This window comes from Bombina bombina, chromosome 5, assembly GCF_027579735.1.
Source record: "Bombina bombina isolate aBomBom1 chromosome 5, aBomBom1.pri, whole genome shotgun sequence".
Classification (NCBI taxonomy): domain Eukaryota; kingdom Metazoa; phylum Chordata; class Amphibia; order Anura; family Bombinatoridae; genus Bombina; species Bombina bombina.
The window spans coordinates 430,964,980-430,988,740 of NC_069503.1; the positions used below are offsets into that span (position 1 = coordinate 430,964,980).

A 23,761-nucleotide genomic window follows, 5' to 3' on the forward strand; every position below is an offset into this window, starting at 1 on the left:
ACTAGTAATCTAACCCATAACTGGTATTTGTATCCAGGTGCCTTTTCCCCTGCATATACAAAGCTGTCACCCTTCCAGGTAGGTACCTTGGCCTGCCACTGCACATACCTAGTAACCAATCTGCCATTCCCTTTGTCCTGGAAATCTACAAGCAGCCAGTCAACCATGAGTCCCGTTCAAATAGCCACTGTGCCATGGCACAGGCTTTACCCTAGACAAGTCTTGGCCAGTATCATCATGTCATGCCCATGATTCTGTCATAATACAAGCCGAAATAACCAGAAGCAATATATTCTGCGCACTTACGCAGTACTTTCTATTCAAAGCTAAAATTCACTAAACCTAGGGAAATAGAGGAGCCATCTCTCCCTAAGGTTCCGTTCTCTCAGTGGAGCACATGATTGGACTCCGCCTGTGTGACGTCACTAAGTTAGCAGTCGGGGAAACCTTACAGGCGTTTAACTTTCCGCAGCAGAGCGGTTCTAGGCAGGGCCCGACGTGACGTCGCCGATCCGCATAGTGTGCGTCACAGCACACCCCAGCAGCTGGCGTGTCTTGGCTGCACCATACAAACAATAACCCGAGCATCGTTCGTACGCGTTTTGGGGCCTTCCATCCACGCCCTCCGCCAGCAGCATGTAAACAATGCGTGCCTAGGCTGTCACAGGCACCCTCTCGCACAGCCTGGAGTGATCTTGGGTCGAGGATGGATTTCCAGCAGTTATCTGACGTCGCAGACAAATGGTGCTCCAACACCCCCTTCGACCTGATCGCTACCGAGGAGACAGAGCGCAGGATGGATTTTTACGCGGACCCCGGTGTATCTTTTTATGTGCTGTGTCCTGACAACGGATGCGGGGACAATTTTGTGAGTAGGGGTGTACGCATGAGTGTGAGTGGCACTGTTGGTGACAACAGGGAGTTGCATTGTGCTGCATGTGATGCGGCTTCTCGGTGCTAATATAACAACAAGCTGCACTACAATGCCCGGGTGACAGGAGGCCGCTGCTAACGTCAGCAGTGCCAGGGGTTAGTAGTAGCGCCTGGCACAATATTAAAATGATGAAGTCGGATATATCTGGCTTAACCCCTTGTGTACAGAATGCTGTAGCCTATTTGGCTGTTAAGGGGTTACTCTGTCTAGTACTGCATTGTCTGGGAATACAAATAGTAAATAATATCACAGAACTAGAGGCCTCCTTTAATGCACCGTCTGGGAGTGAATCCTTTAGCTGTGTGCAGTGTTATAGGTAGCAGGATACGACAGTGCCGAATAATAGGTTGATGATGACATAAAGGCCTATATTAACTAATACAATACAAGAGGCTCTCATTAGCACCTGTCACAATAAGAGAATAATAGAGCTAGTATTAATCCTTTGCGTTTCAGAGTAGTAGTCTGTCTCTATGCACACCCAAGTGGTTAACCCTTTAGGTTGTGTTGGTGTGAGAATGCTATCAGTACCAATACTAGGATGATGGAGCTGGGGTAAGTTGGCCCATATTGTAATTCATCACACAGGCCTGATAATGCCAGTAACCTCTAGAATAATAGGACCAGATAGGCCCATTTTGTGATGTGCAGCATTGTTCTGAGAAATGACAGTATATGTTGCAGCAGGATAATATAGAGGCCCCCAATACCTTATTTTGTGGTGTGCTGCTTGTTGGTCTTGGAAACAACTGGATAACAAAGCAGCAGAATACAGAGAGGTCCCTCCATGGCCTATTTAGTGATACAGATCTAGGAAAATGCTTTTTTTATTTGCATGATTTTATGATAATAGTAGCATACTGCAGATCAGGCTTATTGACACCACAATCCTGGTGAGTAGCCCATTCAGTGTATGCAGAATATTGAGTTTGAGGATGCCACTAGATCAGAGCATAAGTGATCTTCATGCAAGAGAAGTATAGTAGAAAGCAGTAATGTGTAAGTGGAATTGCTAGTTCCATATAAAAGTACAAGATACATAATACGGGTACCATAGACATATTCTGCCTTCACTCATAGTAGTGCAAGTATTGTTTTTCTTACCTTGTCAGTATTTGAAGAGTATACCAGGTAATGGAACAGACATTTTAGTATTGTGGTGTTCTGATTCGTGTGCTTGTGATTACCTCAATTTAAACTACATTGCTTCATTGCTTTTATGCCTGAGTGAGATACAGTATACTGCTATGAAATGCTCTTTAACCCTCTAAGGCAGTCAATGGTTAGACACACCCTGCACACAAAGCTACATCTCTTTACATATAGTTAAAATGTTATCCTTTTTAGAATAAGATTCCACTTTTATGCTGTAGATTTTATGATAAGTTATATGTATAGTTGGGTGGGGACCACTCAGTCTCTTTTATATGTTTAATGTGACATTTTTCACTTATTAGTATCTTATCTTCATTACATATTCACATTTTGTGTAGTGTTCTGTGTAGCATTATAAGAAAAGGACTATAAAATTGCTTGAATAATTATTGGGCTTCTTTTATTTACAAACACTTTATAATCCCTTAAATAAAAATGTTTTTATTAGGGGAAGCGATCCATAGTATACATTTCTGTTCATACATTATTTTTTTCCCCCCAATGTTATCTTCAAAATAGTATCCTCAAAAGAAAAGAGATACAGCTCTCATAGCGTAACACTGCACAAATAGTTAATATAAGTGGTAACAGAATAATACTTGCATACTACAGAGCTTAAATCCAGCTCTGAGATTTTTGCGTGTTGTTAAATATGCCAGTGGCACAAAACAGGATCACCGTCTAAACAATCCTCTTCCCCTTTATTTTTTTTTATTTTTTATTTATTTTTTTACAATGTATACGATACAATGTTACACCTTTTTGAATAATTTAAAACATAACAAGGCTGTACAAAGTGACTTATAAAGTAGATCTACGGAACCAATAGGGACAACAATGTACTTAAAGTGAAAGTAAAGTTAATGATATCGCTATATACGGTTCTCTCAAACGATTTATAAATAACCTAACTTTAATTCCTCATTAAGAATTTTTTTTTTTCTTCTAACATTACTACTTTACCATTATAACTGCAAGATTTTCTTGCTGTTCCAACGTCCGCGCACATTTTTTTTTTTTCCCTTCAGTCGTGACGAATGAGAGAGATTGTAATCTCATTTGTCCCCCATGGGCATCTAAACCCGCTTTCTATACACCCACATTTAGCAATGCGCATGCAGCTTCATTATCCGATGCGCGTTCATGATAGCCCCATGCACATTTAATTACTGAAAGGAAATCCATTATCCTGACGTCTCTTAATTGTAATGATATCGGAACAAGCAATATGGGGTTCACGAGATCACGGACGTATAGAGCGGGTGGGACCGTTCTTACGTGTAAATCAACTAAACACGGAAGCTAGCAGGGGGCGGAGGAAGTTACCAAAAGGTAGGTTATCAAAAATATAAAATTATCGAAATATAGGAACATTTTTGAGAGAAAAAAGGTAGCGACTATAATATACATTGGTGCTAGAATACATAGCGTTCTTTACGTATGTGAAAATTGACTCGCTAATTGCAAACAGTTCCATATTCTGCTCCTCTTGGTGCTATTTATTTTTACTATTTACAGAACATATAGTATCCCACTGACTACATACCCTCTTTCACTCCTAAAAGTGCTTATTTGTCTTTCACATATCTAAGTGGCTACTAAATATGACATATTTTGTTCTTTTGTGAGCTTTAATATAGCTCTGAACGTTGTAGAGAATTTTGAATGACTGGAGTAGGGAATTTCCCAGTACACAAGAACTTTTTTTAGCCAAAGAGGGAGGAGACAATACTAGAATGAGATGTATTGTGTCATGTGATGGGTAACTTAGAGGGGGCTGATTGATTGCAGCATCATTTTTTAGGTTTGAGTGATATCAACCAATGCCTGCAGTGTTCGGATAGAATTTTTTTTAATACAATATTTTGGTTGAGGCACTACAACATATGTGGATGTTTAGGCACCCCTAAACTAATCTGAGATAATAAATATATATATATATATATATATATATGTATGCAAAAGTTTAGGCACCACTGACAATTTTCCATGATTTTCATTTATAAATAATTGGGTGTTTGGATCAGCAATTTCATTTTGATCTATCAAATAACTGAAGGACACAGTAATATTTCAGTAGTGAAATGAGGTTTATTGGATTAACAGAAAATGTGCAATATGCATCAATACAAAATTAGGCAGGTGCATACATTTGGGCACCCCAACAGAAATATCGCAGTAATATTTAGGTAGAGCCTCCTTTAGCAGAAATAACCGACTCTAGACGCTTCCTATAGCCTGTAATGAGTGTCTGGATTCTGGATGAAGCTATTTTGGACTATTCCTCCTTGCAAAACATCTCCAGTTCAGTTAGGTTTGATGGTTGCCGAGCATGGTCAGCCTGCCTCAAATCACCCCACAGATTTTCAATGATATTCAGGTCTGGGGACTGGGATGGCCTTTCCAGAACATTGTACTTGTTCCGCTGCATAAATGCCAGAGTTGATTTTGAGCCTTGTTTTGGGTCTTTTCCCCACATGGAGATCCTCTCTCCACACGTCATCAATTACTAATCCAGTTTCCTTCAATCACGGCTTTCCTTCAAGGGTAGTCAGTGCCTGAGTAAATATTAGAGGTATAGGAGCGCCAAAGGCTAAAGTATTACACAAGTTAAATAGGATTAAGTAATTCCTTATAGTCACCTAATGGAGGTATATATATTTAACAACTTCTTATGGCTATAACTTAAATAAACCAGTGGACAAATGGACCCAGAATGATGGACCAATATATGGTTAAAAAGTATATATTCTTGGAGAATATATCTCCTATATAAAACAGATATAATTAAAATGAAAAAAGTACACAAAATATGTAACAGTTATATGCAAAAAGATATAATCCTTAATGAAATACAATATGGAGTCAAGACGATACGGTCTCACTAGGATACAATATAGTCCAGATTGAATCATTTAAAAGTACTAGCCCATATCCGATACAATGTTTGGATAGGAATAAGATACCACCTTCTAACAAGGTATGGAATGTTAAAAAAGTAATACTATGGATGGCTAAGGAAACAGACAAATTGTTACCATAATATAACAATGTCACAAACGTTGCGTGAGGAAGGGGAATTGAGTAAAAATACAATAATAATGGTTAGATCTAGAGACTGTTAGATCACTAGAACACACTAATGAAGAAATTGGAGGGTATATAATGAGTGGTGTGAAAAAACTGTGGTATATGCTTGTTTAATACAAAATGATGCCAAATAGTGAAATGCAAATATAATCTAATTTTAAAAGCTCATAAAATTAGCAACGTTAAATGATATAATGGAGGAAATATCTGTGATGTAAAAAATATATCAACGTAGTGCTGTGAAATATGATACAATGCTGTATAAAAAGGATAAAGACTGTATATATAAGTGCAATACTAGTCAAAAAACAAATTGGTATGGTTATAACAATAACATAACATTTTTGTTATTTCTAACAGTTGGACCAATATGACAATGTGGCGTCTAGCCAACTAAGTAGTAGGTGCCGGCACACACACATAACTGATAAGAGTTTTCTTAAACTTTATAATAATCTAATTTAAAATGTCATCTGTATTAAGAAGTCCAAATAAAGTTTAAAGGAAAATTCCATATGAAAGTAAATGCGATGATGTGCTGGTATAAATCTTAAATAAATCCTATCTCCAATATACACTTGAAATCAGGATACTGAATGAAACCTAAATGCAAAAGAAGGAAAGATATACAAATTGCATTTGTGGGGTGGGTTCTATCTGTATTAGACTCGCCCAAACAAACGATCCTGGAATGATAAATAGCCTCACAAATCCTGTTTAGAATAACGTAAATGCGTTTCAGCCCTATTAAAGGGCCTTTCTCAAGACTTTCTCAGTCTTTATCCTTTTTATACAGCATTGTATCACATTTCACACTTTTGTATTTCACATAACAGCACTACGTTGATATATTTTTTACATCACAAATATTTTGCTAATTTTATGAGCTTTTAACATTAGATTATGTTTGCATTTCACTATTTGGCATAATTTTGTATTTTTTTGTATTAAACAAGCATATACCACAGTTTTTTCACACTACTCATTATATACCCTCCAATTTCTTCATTAGTGTGTTCTAGTGATCTAACAGTCTCCATATCTAACCATTATTATTGTATTTTTACTCAATTCCCCTTCCTCACGCAACGTTTGGTTTGAGACATTGTTATATTATAGTAACAATTTGTCTGTTTCCTTAGCCATCCATAGTATTACTTTAACATTCTCTACCCTGTTAGAAGGTGGTGTCTTATTCCTATCCAAACATCGTATCAGATATGGGCTAGTACTTTTTAATGATCCAATCTGGACTATATTGTATCCTAGCGAGACCGTATCGTCTTGACTCCATATTGTATTTCATTTAGGATTATATCTTTTTGCATATAACTGTTACATATTTTGTGTACTTTTTCATTTTAATTATATCTGTTTTATATAGGAGATATATTCTCCAAGAATAAATATATACTTTTTAACCATATATTGGTCCATCATTCTGGGTCCTTTTGTCCACTTGTTGACAATTAGTTTATTTAAGTTATAGCCATAAGAAGTTGTTAAATATATATATACCTCCCATTAGGTGACTATAAGGAATTACTTAATCCTATTTAACTTGTGTATTACTTTAGCCTTTGGCACGTTTCTGTCTGACTTAAAACCTCAAACATTCATAGCCATGCAACAGTGATTTAATCCCATGATTACCTAGAACACAAGGCACAGCACTGACAACAGTGATTTAATCCATTAAATGCCAGTGTCCCCCTATACTAGAACATCAGAATACCATTTGATTGCCAGAACACACATGAGCAATTAAACATATATTACTTTTTGTGTGGCACAGTAGTGTTTTAACCACATGAGAGCCTGTAAAATACATAGAGCAGTGGCTCAACCCATTAATTTATTTCTCAACTTATTTGGTGAGCAATAAAATATTTTTACATCACTCCTATGCAAGGCTCATTATTGTAACACATTTTGTAAATAAAGTCTTTTTAGGTACATCATTTGACTAAACTATATGGCTGCAAACCACACCATCATAATCCTGAAAGGGACACTAAAGTAAAAATTAAATTTCATGATTCAGATAGAGCATGTAGTTTGAAGAGACTTTCAATTTATTTCTATTCTAAAATGTTGATGCAGTGTGGGGAAAAAAAACCTAATCGCTCCCCGCACAAAGTGTAAAAAAATAAATAAAACGAACCGCCTGCACAAAGTATTAAGAGAGAAAAAAAACATTACCGCCCGCATGAAGTATTAAAAAAAAAAAAAAACTTAACCCCTAAACCGCCAAACCCTACAACGCAAACTACCTAATTATAATATTAACTCCTAAATCGCCAACCCCCACAACGCAAATAACTAATTTAATTACTAAGCCCCTTAACCTAACACCCCCTAAATTAACCCCAATTAAATAAAACAATTAAACCTAATCCCTATGAAAATAAAAAAAAGCCCTCAAAATAAAATCACCCCTAATCTAAACTACCAATAGCCCTTAAAAGGACCTTTTGTAGGCCATTGCCCTAAGTTAAACAGCTCTTTTTACATTTAAAAAAAAATACTAAGTCCCACCCACCAAACCCCCCCAAAAACATAACACTAAAAAAAACTAAACTACCCATTGCCCCTAAAAGGGCATTTGTATGGGCATTGCCCTTAAAAAGGCATTCGGCTCTTTTACAAGCCCATTAAATCCCTAATATTAAAAATCTAAGTCTAACCCCCAAAATACTGTGTATTGCTCCCTTTAACATCAATGAAGCTTGAAGTCTTTTGTGGTATTTGTGGATGAGGCGAGGCTCTTTATCTTAGATGATAAAGCTGCCTATTCTTCCTGGCAAAAAGCCTTCAGTTCCTGTAAATTCTTGGGCTGTCTTGCATTAACTGCACGTTTTGAGATCTCTCCAGAATGGCTCGATGATATTGAGGTCAGGAGACAGATGGCCACTCCAGAACCTTCACTGTATTCTGCTGTAGCCAATGACAGGTCGACTTGGCCTTGTGTTTAGGATTGTCATGTTGGAATGTCCAAGTACGTCCCATGCGCAGCTTCCGGGCTGATGAATGCAAATTTTCCTCCAGTATTTTTTGATAACATACTGCATTCATCTTGCCATCAATTCTGACCAAATTTCTTGTGCCTTTGTAGCTCACACATTCCCAAAACATCAGCGACCCACCTCCGTGTTTCACAGTAGGAATGGTGTACCTTTCATCATAGGCCTTGTTGACTCCTCTCCAAATGTAGCGTTTATGGTTGTGGCCAAAAAGCTTAATTTTGGTCTCATCGCTCCAAATGACTTTGTGCCAGTAGGTTTGAGGCTTGTCTGTGTGCTGTTTGGCGTATTATAAGTGGGATATTTTGTGGCATTTGCGTAGTAATGGCTTTCTTCTGGCGACTCGACCCTGCAGCTCATCTTTCTTCAAGTGCCTCCTTATTGTGCATCTTGAAACAGCCATACCACATGTTTTCAGAGAGTCCTGTATTTCACCTAAAGCAGGGCTCGACAAACCCAGGAGCCTGGGAGCCACTGGCTCCTAGAATTTTACCCCTGGCTCCTAACTTTTTGGGTTATTCTCCATATATCTATATACAAATCCAACTGTCTGGCTCCTAAAAATATGCCTGGCTCCTAAATATTCTTACTGGCTCCTAATTTTTGAACATATTCGTCAAGCACTGACCTAAAGCAGTGCTTGACAAATATGTTCAAAATCTAGGAGCCAGCCCAAAAATCTAGGAGCCAGGCATTTTTCAAAAAGGTTTATTTCAACTAAGGCCCCTCATACAACATGGCTACACTTTGAGGAGCCCTTTCGTTTTTGTTTTTTTTGTCAAATGAAGACTTCCCAGACAAAAACAAGAAGTCTATAGTAAGATAATATGGTAAAAATGTGATACAAAGCAAATCACTGACAGTGCAAATTAACCTTTAACAAACAAAAGTAGTGCATTTTTATTTTTCACTGGCCTTTTTGTGACCGTGTACATGATGAACAGTCTTAGAGCTAAAGTACCAATCATAGTGATCATTAACAAATCACCTAAGCTCTCCTCTTGCATCGATGATCTAGATTTATTTTTTACAACATTCATGGTACTGAACTCTCGTTCACAACAAACAGTGGAGACTGGGAGCACCGATACAATACCCAGCAGCTGTGTCAAGAAAGGAAAGCGTACAGAGTTACACAGGGCACGCTGAAGAAGCTCGGCCAACCTTTTTACTTTTCCCAGGACTTTAAATTCATACCACTCGTTAAGGAGTGATGGTAGAGAATCCTCAATGGTTGGGGATATTTGATTCCTTAAGTGCCTAGCCAATATATTGATTTCAGGGACTCCAAACTCCTGAAGAGCAGTTCCAGTAGGCCAGACAAATGTAACAAAAATTGATGTGCACTGTTCCACTTGTTTTTTTCTCAAGAACCGCTCTTCAAGATATTTAACAGCATCCAGAATTAGTTTTTCCTTTTCTGAACAAACAAAGGAAGCTGAAGTGCTACCCATTCCATGTAAATGCATATCCTGATATAGTCCTTTTATTGAGGTGTTGGAAATAAATCTGTCTTCACGTTGTCCTGGAGTGTTGTTAAGGGATCAAAGCGAAGATATGGTGTTCTTGACATGTAACTCAACAGAGCGGAGAAACAGTTCCTCCTTTTGAAAAATGAGAGGCTTTTAATTATCCCAAGGTAATCTAAGAAAAAATGAAGCAGGTGGACAACTTTATAATCTGTCAATTTTCTTCACAAACCACTGGCAACTGGAGCGGCATTGTCTTTATCTGCTGCAATACTTTCCAGATGCAAAGTTACACATTTCCAGTCTGCTACAAGTGCTGATAGTGCACTTACTTTGCTTGCAACCCATCTTACAGAATGCAAATATTTGAATTTTAGGTGAAGACCTGCAGCTATTTGTTGCAGTTGTTGCATTCTCTTTGGAGAATACTGATAAAATGTGTACAAGGTTTTGAGAACAGAGTCAAGGTCTTCAATGTGTTTGTAGTTTCTCAGTGAATTTAGTACACTTAGATTAAGTCTATGGGCAACACAGTGGACACCAATTATTTGTGCAGCTCTCTGTTTTAGCTTCTGGACTAGGCCATTTTCTGAGCCAATCATACTTGCTGCACCATCTGTGTCAACCCCAAATGAGTTTGTTGGATGTAAGCCAATCAGAAAGTCCATATAATTCTAGCAGCCGTGTAAGGGTGTTAAAATAGCCATCTGTTGTTGTGTTTTCCAGAGGCACTGCTGCAAGAAAAACTTCCTTTACACCATTATCTTTTAAATACCTAACATACAAGATAAGTTCTTCCACACTAGCTTTGTCAGTTGAGCTATCACGCATAAAACTAACATATTTAACCTCTTTGAGCTCACAGATTAGTTCTTTTCTAATTACGGCTGCAATGCTTGAAATAAACTCTCTGAATTTTTTGTCAGTTTTGTATTAGTCTCTCAATTGAAGACCCAATTTGCCAGTTAACTCCAAGAGTCCTTTAAAATCTGTAAAAGGCCTGTTGCTTTTTGCTATATAAAAGGCAACCGAGAAGATTTTTCAAGTGTTCAAAAATACTGTCATCCATTCTTTTTATGCAGGCAGCCAATGGGGTACTCTGTGGAACTGTGCATTTTTAGCTCTATCACAGCTCAAGTGTTGCTGGGACTTTCCATGTTTCTTAAGTCTCTAACTTGAAGGGTCCTGTAAAGCCTTTCACAACTTTGGAGTTCTGATATGGTAGGAAAGCATATGCATATTTGGCAGATTTCAGTACCAGATAATTTATCATATTGAAGCCATGGTAGTTCCTTGCACCACTCTTCCTTGAATTTTCTTTTTCCTACTACCTTCTGGCTTGTTGAAGAGGATGCTTCTGTAAACACAATTCTTGGCTCTTCGACTTGTTTTGCAGAAGGTAAGGTGTTAACCACAATTTCTGCCTCTTCCATCTGGTTTGCAGAGCGCAGGGAATCAAACACAATTGCTGGCTCTTCCATTTGGTTTGCAGAGGGCAAAGCGTCAACCACAGTTCCTGGTTCATACACTTGGCTTATTTGCAGGGTTCCACTTTCAGCTTGCCCCTTTTTAAAGGCATCCGTCATAAAGAAATCAGTAAGCCTCATTTGTTTGGCAGATTGTGGTCTCCCGATTTTTGCTGTACGCTTCATTCTTGACCTGGATTATACATCAAAGGGAAATAGTTGAACAAATGTGATACATTACTAAGATAATTACTAATAAAACAGGCCAAAATGTTACACACACACAGCCAATAAAAAAACAGGCCAAGATTTTATACACACATAGCCATTAAGAAAACAGGTCAGGTATATGTATATATATATATATATATATATATATATATATATATATATATATATATATATATATATATATATATAGGTATATGTATATATATATATATATATATATATATATATATATATATATATATATATATATATATTCATACATACATGTGCACTCACAGGAACGAACAACTGCCTCAATACCATTGTTAGCCTGTTCTATGGTGATTTACCACCTGGGTGCAACTTTTTAGCCCAGTAATGCTTTTCACAGAGTGAAACTTTCCTGTAGTATATCAGTCTGATCCCGCCTATTACGGTCAGTCCAGCGCCGAAATGCCAGGCAATTTCTCTCTAAACAAGGAACACAGCAACCCCAGACGATGGTTTCGGCCTTCATTGGGCCTCGTCAGTGAGGTGTAGCCATATTCCTCTAAGCACACTGAGCAAGGAGTCCACGTCTGGTTGCCCCTTTTTCCCATAGGGAGACTAAATACATACAGAGATTGAGCCAGTTGTTCGTTCCTGTGAGTGTGTGTGTATGTGTATATAATATATATACACATACACGCAGAGCCAATAAAAAAAAAAAAAAGATAGGCCAAGATATTATACCCACAGAGGCTAAAAAGAAAAACAGGCCAAGCTATATTATACACACAGAGCCACTAAAAAAAAAATAGGCCAATATTATATAAACACAGAGCCAATAACAGGCCAAGATTGTATATTCGCAAAGCCACTAAAAAAACAGGACAAGATATTATACACACAGCCACTAAAAAAACAGGACAAGATATTATACACACAGCCACTAAAAAAACAGGACAAGATATTATACACACAGAGCCACTAAAAAAACAGGACAAGATATTATACACACAGAGCCACTAAAAAAACAGGACAAGATATTATACACACAGAGCCACTAAAAAAACAGGACAAGATATTATACACACAGAGCCACTAAAAAAACAGGACAAGATATTATACACACAGAGCCACTAAAAAAACAGGACAAGATATTATACACACAGCCACTAAAAAAACAGGACAAGATATTATACACACAGCCACTAAAAAAACAGGACAAGATATTATACACACAGAGCCACTAAAAAAACAGGACAAGATATTATACACACAGAGCCACTAAAAAAACAGGACAAGATATTATACACACAGAGCCACTAAAAAAACAGGACAAGATTTGATACACACAGAGCCAATAAAATAAAAAAAACATGCCAAGATATTAAACGCATAGAGCCACTAGAAAAACACCCAAAATCACTAACAAAAATATTTATATATATATATATATATATATATATATATATTTTCTATATGCAGAACCAATAAAAAAACAGGCCAAGATATATACAGAGCCACTAAAAAAAACCATTAAACGCCAAGGTTTAATACACACAGAGCTACTAAGAAAACGGGCCAAGATTTTATACACACAGAGCTACTCCAAAAACAGGCCAAAATAATGCAGGTCAGACAGCAAGAGCTTACCTCATTACATGCTATTTAAATCTAGCCCTTTTTTGTGGTATCCCTAGCTATACTGAAAGTTTCTATACTTAAAAAGACATTATACACCAAATTTTTATTAACATTGTGCAGATTTTTGGACTCCTAACCAAGCCCCTCAATGTCAGAAGTAGACACACTTTTCTCGTCTACTACTGGCTTCTGTTTGTATAATCTGTCTTTTCATATGCAACGAAGGGGAGTGTCTGCAATTTAGCCACTTTCCCTGGGTGTTCCTGCTAATCTAATCAACATTGCTAAACTTGGAGTTTCTAAGTAAGTTTTTAAAAGGTTTTACACTGGATTTTTAGATCAGTATCCATGCATACTCTTTTGTAGTAGTGTCTATATTACATGCAGTTATATGAAAATTGGTGTATACTGTCCCTTTTTTAAGTATAGGCTAAAAAAGGATGTGCAGACATAGTAGAAGAAATTGCACTCCCAGTTGGAGGTAGAAGAGATAAGCAATACAATGTTAATTTCCAATTGTTTACTCAAAGTTTTGTAATTTGGTATACAAGAAATAAAATAAAGGGGGGCGGAGCCAACAGCCGAGGAGATCAGACGTGTGTCTTCTGAGCTCTTAGGCCATGACTAACTAAAGTACCTAAATACAGCAATAGAATAAGCTAAATTCATTTGAAATTATCTACCAACCGAGCTATAAAGGAGAGACACCCTGCCTGGGCTAATTTGTGCTACTATTCCCGTATTTGGCACCCATATTATGAGAAGCTGCTATACTGTGTGAGGCTAGATACTTGGGCCTAACTCCGCTATTGATGCAATACAGGTTTGAGCCTGAAACCGCTCTCAAAATGGAGGAAACTCAGGAGCAACTTTACTCTATATTGCAAGGGCTGGATCGGCAGATGGAAAGCTGCTTTATTGATCTCACAGTCACTCTGAGATCAGCGATGCGAGAAATGCCAAGAAGCGTGCGCGGAGACAACACATTTCCCAACACGTTAGGGTCTAATTTGTCTGTACCTGCTAGAACCACTCATATGCTAGCCTTAAATATATGTTTCTACAGTGGAACTTCCCATTGCACTCCAAGTTTGTGTATTATCTGTGTTCATGCCTTTGCTCAGGGTTGTACTTTTATTCATAAATGTCAAGTAGAATTGGTGCTAGTAACAAACTACTTATATTAATATATTGACTAGTTGTATAAAAGATTCTATACATAGCAGTAGGTCACATTAAGCAGAAATACTATGGTATGATTGATAATGTATTCCTAACATGCTGTTTTAGAGTTAAACATGTTAATGGTGCCTTCTAATATTCTACATCCTTACTTGGTATGTTTGCTATAAACTTCGCTGTATTATATTAACCAGCTATGGCACAATAATGTATTGACAGCTCCTTTTGATTGGGTCAGCTAAAATGCGGGCTTAGCTTACATAGAATAATCAATATGTCATACCCAGGTATGTTCCTTAGCCTACACTAGCCATAGTTTCACATTGGTGATGCATGGTGTTTGGCTATGCTAGTTGCATATTTGAATAAGGCCATATTAGTGGGGTGGCAATTCAAGTCTCACAGCTGTAAGCTTATTCTCACCTATTATACTATATACCCAAGTGTTCAATAAATATTTATGTCCTAGTATACCACCCAATATTACAGTTAACATGTGGCCTGAGCTTTGAAAAATGCTACTCTTTTGGTCGCACTAATGCAGATTATATATGTAATAGGTTCATTTACATATCTCAGATTCCAAATGTCCGCGTGCTTGACAATTTAGCTAGTTTATAAACAAATTTATAATTCTATTATTCATACTTACTGTTTTGTGTATAAGGGGACTCCCAATCATAGGTTGGATTGTTTATATTATTGTTGATATTCATCAGTGACGCCCTACAGATTGTACAGATTGTATTCCAAGTCCTGTGCATTACACATATGGGAGATTTATATTATGACTCTATACGTGGTGATGTAACCTTTTACTTACTACTTGATTAGAAGATGTTCATGTGGGGTTTAGATATGTTGTTAGTTATTGATTATTAGTTATGTTCAATCCTAACGTGCGCTGTTATAATCTTGTGGCCTACTCTCCGCTTTATCCCCCTTTAATTATAAAATTCCCGGTTTCCCATAGCCCTCTTTGTCAGCTACATGATGGAGTTAATACACCATACTTTATCTGTTCACCAATAGATTATTTGAATTTCCATTTGATATGCCCCCATTATGCTTACCCATGGCTAATAATACATAGATGGATAACATGACATCATAGCCCATTTACTTTGCTACTAAGTGCCCCTACCAAGCTTCCTAAAGTATTCTCATATGTATATGGCTCCGCCCTCCACCCCTTCCCTACTATACATAGCGGTGCTTACCCGCTGAATCTCCCCCTCCCCCCCAACTGCACATGTATTCACGCTCTTAATGACGCTCTTAAAGAGCTAGATTTCTGGTCATTAAATACCTTTTATTTACTATATTCTTGGTCCATGGGGCCTAATACTAAGCTCTTAACTGGCCAGACATTCATGATATGTTATTGAAAAAATGAGGTCTCACTAACCTTACACCAATGTATTTATTAGAGGCCGAAATGTTTCGGTTAATACTGTTCTTTTGACAAAAAGGTGTTCTGTATTCTATGTATATTCTATGCAAAAACCTCAAAAAATTATTTAAAAAAAAAAAAAGAAATAAAATAAAGAAGCTTTTATGTGTACAGAAAGTGATAAAGTAAGGAGATCTGATTTCCCTACAAGCTCAACCCATTTCGATGGGTTGTGGTTTCAAAGAACAAAGCCAGCTATTTCATATGCAAAATCAAACCTAAAGAAGCATGTTTTCATACATTTTAATATACTCTACAGCTGGTAAAACAAGTCATTGAAAACACACTAAGGGAAAAAGATGTTTAACAGTACACTGTCCCTTTAAATAAGTTTACATTGGTGTCAGTGGAAGGGACAAAACAAAAAAACCATTGTATTTTCATCAGTGAGACTTAAAACAAAATATAAAATATATGTTTCATTCTTAGATGATCAAGTTCATCCCAGCTTTCCCACATCTAACTTTAAAAAAGCAACAAAACAAAAAAACTGATATAAATTTGACAGGATAGCTCAGATCCAAATGCTCTCTCAAATTTATTTTCAATGTCTATCCTAGTGGATAGTTAATTAGTTTTCCTAAAATCTGGCATGAATACAGAGTGTTTGAAAAGGCAGTGCATTGTATGTGTGTAATATGCAGCACATAGTGACAGTACATCTGTTAGTCTGTATATAACATCATTACTGTGTACTGTGTCATGGACACACATCTGCTTGCTTTGTATTGTGTAGAAGCCGTGACACCTGTAGGATTAATATGAAGCAGTCAGGATTGGCTCCCCCACCCCAGTGGCTATAACCAGACATGTGACTTGTCACAAATAGGATTACACTGAGGCACCTTCTAACTGAAGTTATCAAAAATACACAGGATCTTAATGGCGCTCCAGTTATGTTGTAAGTCATGTAGTAGTAGCATGAGTGCCTACAGATAAAAGGTTATGGAGCATGTGCAGCTGCTACTGGCCTAGCTCAGCACATGAATCGAATCCCTGCAAAGAAACCCTGTTTTATTATAAAGCGCTATATACTTTCATTATAAAACTTTCTTATGGGGTGTATATTGCTCCTGGTGTTTGTAAGATGAGGAACCCCTGACAGAAAGTAGTAATTCTAAGCGGATTGCAATGTGCAGCATTTTCACACATATTTGTGCCATAGTTACGCAAGTTGTGCCCCTTACACTGTGTAGTAAAATGTACAACACATACCCCAGCACAGAGCACATTTGGATTCTTGCTACACCGGGTGTTTTTAAAGCTGCTGCTAAGCATGTTTGTATGGTACTTTGTGCTCTGACCAGTAATAGAGTACAGTCAAAGTACCATAAAACATGCTCAGTAGCTGCTTCAAAAACACCCGGTGTAGCAAGAATCCAAATGCAGAGCAAGACCCAGGTTAGAAGTACAGTGAGGAGCTCATCCCTTGTACAAGCACAGCCCGTTTCGCCAATGTGGTGAACAGCCCCCTGGTGAATTGCCTGCTTAGGGCAAGCGCATCACCTCAAGTATCCTCTGTTGGGCTTAGGTTAGGGTAGTGCAGGTTAGGGCTGCGAGTGCTTTTTTAATTTAAAAATTATTGCAGAATACTGCAGCGGACAAGGCACTGTGGGCTCTTACTGGTTTGCTCCAAGCTCCTTCCAGTGACAGCACCGGTGATAACGAAGCCCTCTGAGGTGATGCAATGCTCGCCCGCGGTCTTGACTGAAGCCCTCTGAGGTGATAATCTCCCGCGGTCTTGACTGAAGGAAGCCCTCTGAGGTGATGCGATGCTCTCCCGCAGTCTTCTTGACTGAAGCCCTGTGATGCGCTGTGCTGCGCTGCTCTCCTGCGTGCTATTTTCTATCTTCAATGACTGCTCAGTCTTCTTGTGCTCTGAGACTCTTACCGCCACAAAAAGCTGGTGCGCATGCGTAATAGCTCCAGCACGTCTACTAGTACTTGCGGCTGCAGCCAGTGGTCAAACTACCGGAGGACAAGTGGCAGTAGGTGTAGGTATGGGGGAAAGGAAATTGAGGTGCCAGACATCATTTTTGTGGCGTCTAGGCGTCCGGGATAATCGAGCACTGACCTAAAGTTATTTGTAGGTTTGTCTTTGCATCCCGAATAACAGAACCCCTCATTTTCCACTTCTTGATTAGAGTTTGAACACTGCTGATTGGCATTCTCAATTCCTTGGATATCTTTATATCCCTTTCCTGTTTTATACAGTTCAACTACCTTTTCCCGCAGATCCTTTGACAATTCTTTTGCTTTACCCATGACTCAGAATCCAGAAACGTCAGTGCAGCACTGGATGAAAGATGCTAGGGTCTGTCAGGAGTCCAGAAACTCATTGACCTTTTATATACACACACACACACACACACTCATTCACACACTCACACACACACACTAGAAGCAAACAGATCACAGATGAGGATGGTTACCTTTTTAATAGCCATTCAAACCCCTTTGTGTCAACTTGTGTGCATGTTATCAGGCCTAAATCACCAGGGTATGTAAACTTTACTTCATTTGGGTAGTTTCTGTTGTCATTATGATTTAAAGAGTAAACACAGTTGATTGATAATAAATGGCTTCATCCAAACACTAATCATGAGTGAAAGAAAAGTTTTGTGTTATCATTCATATTTTCTGAAAAATGGCCAAGAAATCAAAAATTCTGCCAGGGTATGTAAACTTAGGGTTTTTTGGGCAGTAAAGAGCTACATGTCATTTTTAAGGACAATGCCCATATAAATGGGGCAATAGGTAGCTAAGTTCTTTTTAGACTTTTTTTTATTTTTTTATTATTTTGTTGGGGTTGGTTGTGTGGGGGGTTTTACTGTTGGTTGAAATTGGTAAAAAAAAAAATTAAGTAAAAGAGCTGTTTAACTTAGGGCAATATCTTTTTAATATCTTTTTAAAGGGCTATTGGTAGTTTAGTATTAGATTAGGGGGTGTTTATTTTGGGGTGTATTTTATAATATATATATATATATATATATATATATATATATATATATATATATATAAAAAATTTGTATTACTATGTATGTATGTATTTATTTATATTTTTTTTAAATAGACTGCTTATCGACGTGTGTGTGTGTGTATATATATGTGTATATATATATATGTGTATATATATGTATATATATATATATATATATATTACACACATATACACACCCCTGTTAAAATGTCAGGTTTCTGTGATGTATACAAATGAGACGGATAAATCATTTCAGAACTTTTTCCACCTTTAATGTGACCTATAAACTGTACAACTTGGTTGAAAAACAAACAAACTTCTATGTGGAGGGAAGTAAAAATAATAATAAAAAATTATACAGAAAAAATTCTGAAATGATTTATCTTTGTCTCATTTTTTTACATCACAGAAACATGACATTTTAACAGGGGTGTGTAGACTTTTTTTTATAATATATGTATGTATGTATGTATCCCTCAGTTTACGCCGGGGTTAGGTTCCAGAAGGAATGGTTGTAAATCGAAACCGTTGTAAATTGATACCAAGTTTATAATGTAAGTCAATGGGAAGTGAGGGAGTTAGGTTCCAGGCCCCTCTCAAAATTGTCATAAGTAACACCTAATACATTATTTTTAAAGCTTTGAAATGAACTGTAAATGCTAAACAGCATTATAAACCTAATAAAATGATCACACAACACAGAATATATAATTAAACTAAGTTAAATGAACAAAAACATTTGCTAAACAGCATTATAAACCTAATAAAATAATCACACAACACAGACTTCACTTGCATTTTTCTGCAAACAGTTCTTTCTATGCATTCCAATCTGGACTGATTTATAGACAGGAAGATCTTGTTCCTTTGAAATCTATGTTCACTCACCTTTTGCATTTTGTTAATTGATAAAAATAAACTATTAAAGGGACACTGAACCCAATTTTTTTCTTTTATGATTCAGATAGAGCATGCAGTTTTAAGCAACTTTCTAATTTACTTCTATTATCAATTTGTCTTCGTTCTCTTGCTATCTTTATTTGAAAAATAAGGCATCTAAGCTTTTTTTGGGGTTCAGAACTCTGGATAGCATTTTTTTTATTGGTGGATGAATTTATCCACCAATCAGCAAGGACAACCCAGGTTATTCACCAAAAATGGGCCGGCATCTAAATTTACATTCTTGCATTTCAAATAAAGATACCAAGAGAATGAAGAAAATTTGATAATAGGAGTAAATTAGAAAGTTGCTTAAAATGTCATGCTCTATCTGAATCACAAAAGAAAAAAAATGGGTTCAGTGCCCCTTTAAACTTTCTATTTTTGAAAGCATTCTTGCATGTTTTTTTACACATGACAACCATATGACAAAAAAATCCCACAATGCATTAAAAATGTGGTGGCATGATAACAGAATTAGTCTGTCTTGTTGTGTTGCTGAATTTGATGGGCTTGTTTTTCTGCAATCTTTTCTTCTAGCATGTTTGGAGCGAAAGTGAGGATTGCTTGCCTTTCCTTCAGTTAGCTCAGGACTACATTTCCTCCTGTGGAAAGAAGACACTTCATGAAATACTGGAAAAAGTATTCAAGTCTTTCAGGCCTGTAAGTCAATCATATGTCTCTGGTGTTCTAACAATCTCTGGACTTGAGTGTCCCATTTTAAACCCTTTTCAATTTTTCATGTTGAATTCTATGTTATTCCATTCAATAAGTAATGAAGAAGTATGAATTAAAGGGACATGGACACTTTCATAATTTAGATAACATGCAGCAGTTCAAACTGGATCCTAATAACTGGTGTATACGTAGTCTCAGGACCACGCACGTGTCTAAGCACTATATGGCCACAGTACTTGCAATAGTTTTGTAACCGTTTTATACATATAATACTAAATTTATGTGCACGCTCCTACCTCAGTATGCTCACATCGAAAAGAGCTAGTTTTCAACAAAGGATACCAAAAGAAAGAGGAGCATTTGATAATATAAGTAAACTGAAGCTTTTTTAAAATATAAGTTGTCTGTTATGAAAATATTAGAAAAGCTTAAAGGGACATAAAATGTGTTTTGTTTTTCCGTTTTATTTTTGTGTTTTTTTTTTTTCTTCTTTCATGATTTAGATACATGATATTTTAAATAACTTTCCAATTTATTTCTAATGTCTAATTTGTTTTTTTCTCTTTGTTGAAAACTATACTTAGGTAGGCTCAGAAGCTGCTCATCGCTGGCTGCACATATTTGCCTCTCCATTGGCTTATTGCTTACTCCCAGTAGTGCAATGCTGCTCTTTCAACAAAGTATACCAAGAGAATGAAGCAAATTAGATAATAGAAGTAAATTGAAAAGTTGTTTAAAATTCTATGTTCTATGTAAATCATGAAAAAAAAAATGTTTGTTATGTCCCTTTAAGTAAATTATGGTAGCTATTTGAAACTGTATTACTAATTGCTACCTGGTGTGTTTTATTACAGGTTGTTGTTGTTTTTTAACTTTAATAATATAAATTCACACATTGATTTCTTATCATTAAGTAATTTTAAATAACAGAAGTAAATTTAGGTATTTTTTTATTGCAGACTCTATCTGAGTAATGTAAATTAAATGTTGACTTTCATTTCCATTTAAGAGCCTGGTTAAAATGTAATTTAAAATAAGAAATGTTATGGGTTTTTTTTAATCAAATGAGTGGGACCAGCTTTGTGTTTCATTGTTTTTGTATTTTTTTCTTCTCCATCACATAGCTACTGGGTCTCCCAGATGTTGACGATGACACATTTGAGGAATATAACGCAGACGTAGAAGAGGAAGAACCAGAAGCAGATCACCAGCAAATGGGGGTCAGCCAGCAGTAAATTACCCAGGATGTTTCCTATAGAAAAAAATCAACATCATGTAATAGTAAACAAACCTATTTTAAAAATGGGACTAAGAACCCTCCACAGTGAGAGATATCTACGATGCGAGCTGACTATCCACGCTGTCAACAGAGATGTTCTTATTGGCAATCTGCAGATATCCCACCATTCTCAATTTTTAGAATTTAGCTTTATTTCAGTCGTGATGAGATTGGAACGGTTCTTATTGTAATGAATGTAGCACTCTGAATCCTAATGATGTTAGCGTGCTGTCTTGTGTCTTGGTTAGTGGAGATCTAGGGGTTCCAGCTCTGTTTTAACCAGACAAATAGAAGTCATGTACACTGAACAAAATGTTTCACTCATGTTTCTATCTATCTTATATAATCTGTGGCAAAAACGGCTTACAATAATTTAGGATATTAACGAGGCATGTAAGCGAATCCTATAATAGTTGTTTGTAAAACACCAATGCTTCTATGTTGCTTTATACAATTCACCATTTTTAATCTACAAATTAAAATCTGAATAATATCAGTATAATGAGAGGTTCTGTGGCTGACCTTTTTGGGATAAGCTAGACCACCTAAAACATTGGCATGAGAATTTCATTGTACCATTTAATCTATAAACCCTAAACTATTTTTTATTTTCTTCGGTTAAGGGACAGTAAACTTAAAATGTAGCCACTTCCAAAATGTCTAATTAATGAAAACAAAACTACATTGCAGTATGGAGTTAATCTAGCTTTCGCCTATTTTGCTGTAAAGTACCTACAAAATTGTGCTGGCTCCAACTCCCCACCTCCTCCGGGAGCCTGGTCTGCACACTGTGTACATAAGTTGATGCAATTGGTACATAGAAATTAGTTAAAGGGATAGTCTAGTCAAAATTGAACTTTCATGATTCAGATAGAGCATGCAATTTTAAGCAACTTTCTTATGTACTCCTATTAATTTTTCTTCTCTTGGTATCTTTATTTGAATGTAAGCTTAGGAACCAGACCATTTTTGGTTCTGAATGTAGCCACCCATCAGCACGCGCTACCCAGATGCTAAACCAAAAATGGTCTGGTTCCTAAGCTTACATTTTTGTTTTTTCAAATAAAGATAGCAAGAGAATGAAGAAACATTGATTATAGGAGTAAATTAGATAGTTGCTCACAATTGCATGCTCTAGATGAATCATGAGTTTTTTTTTTATTTTACTAGGCTATCCCTTTAAATTACAGAGCAGGTAGTATCAATTTACTCACCAGGGTTTTTCAAGAGATGCATCTCTGGACATCTCTTTATTTACAAAACCATTCAAATTATGATTAAAAAAATACTCTGTTTTATATATATTTTAAAAAAAAATTAGTATGCATGCAGATCTTTTGCAATAACTAACTTAATTTCTGTTATTATGCATAAATATAAAAACTATTTATTGTACCTTCAATAAATGGGCGATATAATTTACCCAGAAATCTTGCCACAAATACAGCAAACCACAAAAATATGTTTAAAGCGGAGTGTCTTGGTAGTCTGCTCTGCTCGCAGAATGCAGTATATTAATTTAAACAAGGTATCCTGGAGAAAAAGGTTATAAACTACATAAATATAAGGTGAAGAAAACTTATTCCAGTCCCTCGTGAGATAAGTTGCAACGGTCTCTGTTTACTGCATGTGATACTACGGCAATGAAAACATTTATAATAAACAATAGCAGATTGCTTATTCTCAGAGCTATATTGCATCTGCAGTGTCTGAATAAGTCTGTAATGTATAGTTGTATTTTGTTTGCTTATAAAATGTGTACTGTTTGCTAATTATGTGCAAAAAGTAAATACTTCTACTTTCCTCAGCCACAGTATTTTCTGCTTCTAAACTTTTTATCGACACTGATTCAAACCTTTTCCTTAAAATCTGTCTGGTTGCAAACTGCAGAGTATTGGCAGCCTTTGCAGGCAATGTGACCCTGCAAATGATGTAGACCTAGTATTAGAGACTCAATAAGCACTCTCTGGAGAGGCATTTTATTAAAGAAGTGAACCAGTCTAAAAAGCAATATGGGAAGCTACTCTATTTCATTTTTGGGTTTACATTATTGCTTTTCCATTCACACTACTTAAATCAGTTTGCTGGAGATGTAACAAGAGTGATGTTCTTGGGGAGAGGTGCAGTTGCACTTTGGGATGCACCTTTAATGAAACTAGCTGCAGTAGATAAGATATGTGATTTAAAAATATTATATATATAATGGTAAAACCTAGCACACACTAACTAGTGGAAGATACACCAGTGGCTTTGGAAACAAAATCTACTTTTTGT

General features: G+C 36.6%; 1 protein-coding gene across 1 annotated transcript; it reads left to right on the forward strand.

The window, feature by feature from the left end:
* The first annotated feature begins 394 nt into the window (after positions 1-394).
* MTURN (maturin, neural progenitor differentiation regulator homolog) lies at positions 395-23,298 on the forward strand. Its single transcript, XM_053714275.1, has 3 exons — positions 395-868; positions 20,071-20,193; positions 21,333-23,298. The coding sequence occupies exons 1-3, from the start codon at positions 707-709 to the stop codon at positions 21,441-21,443; spliced, it is 396 nt and encodes a 131-aa protein (XP_053570250.1). The 5' UTR covers positions 395-706; the 3' UTR covers positions 21,444-23,298.
* The last annotated feature ends 463 nt before the right edge of the window (positions 23,299-23,761 follow it).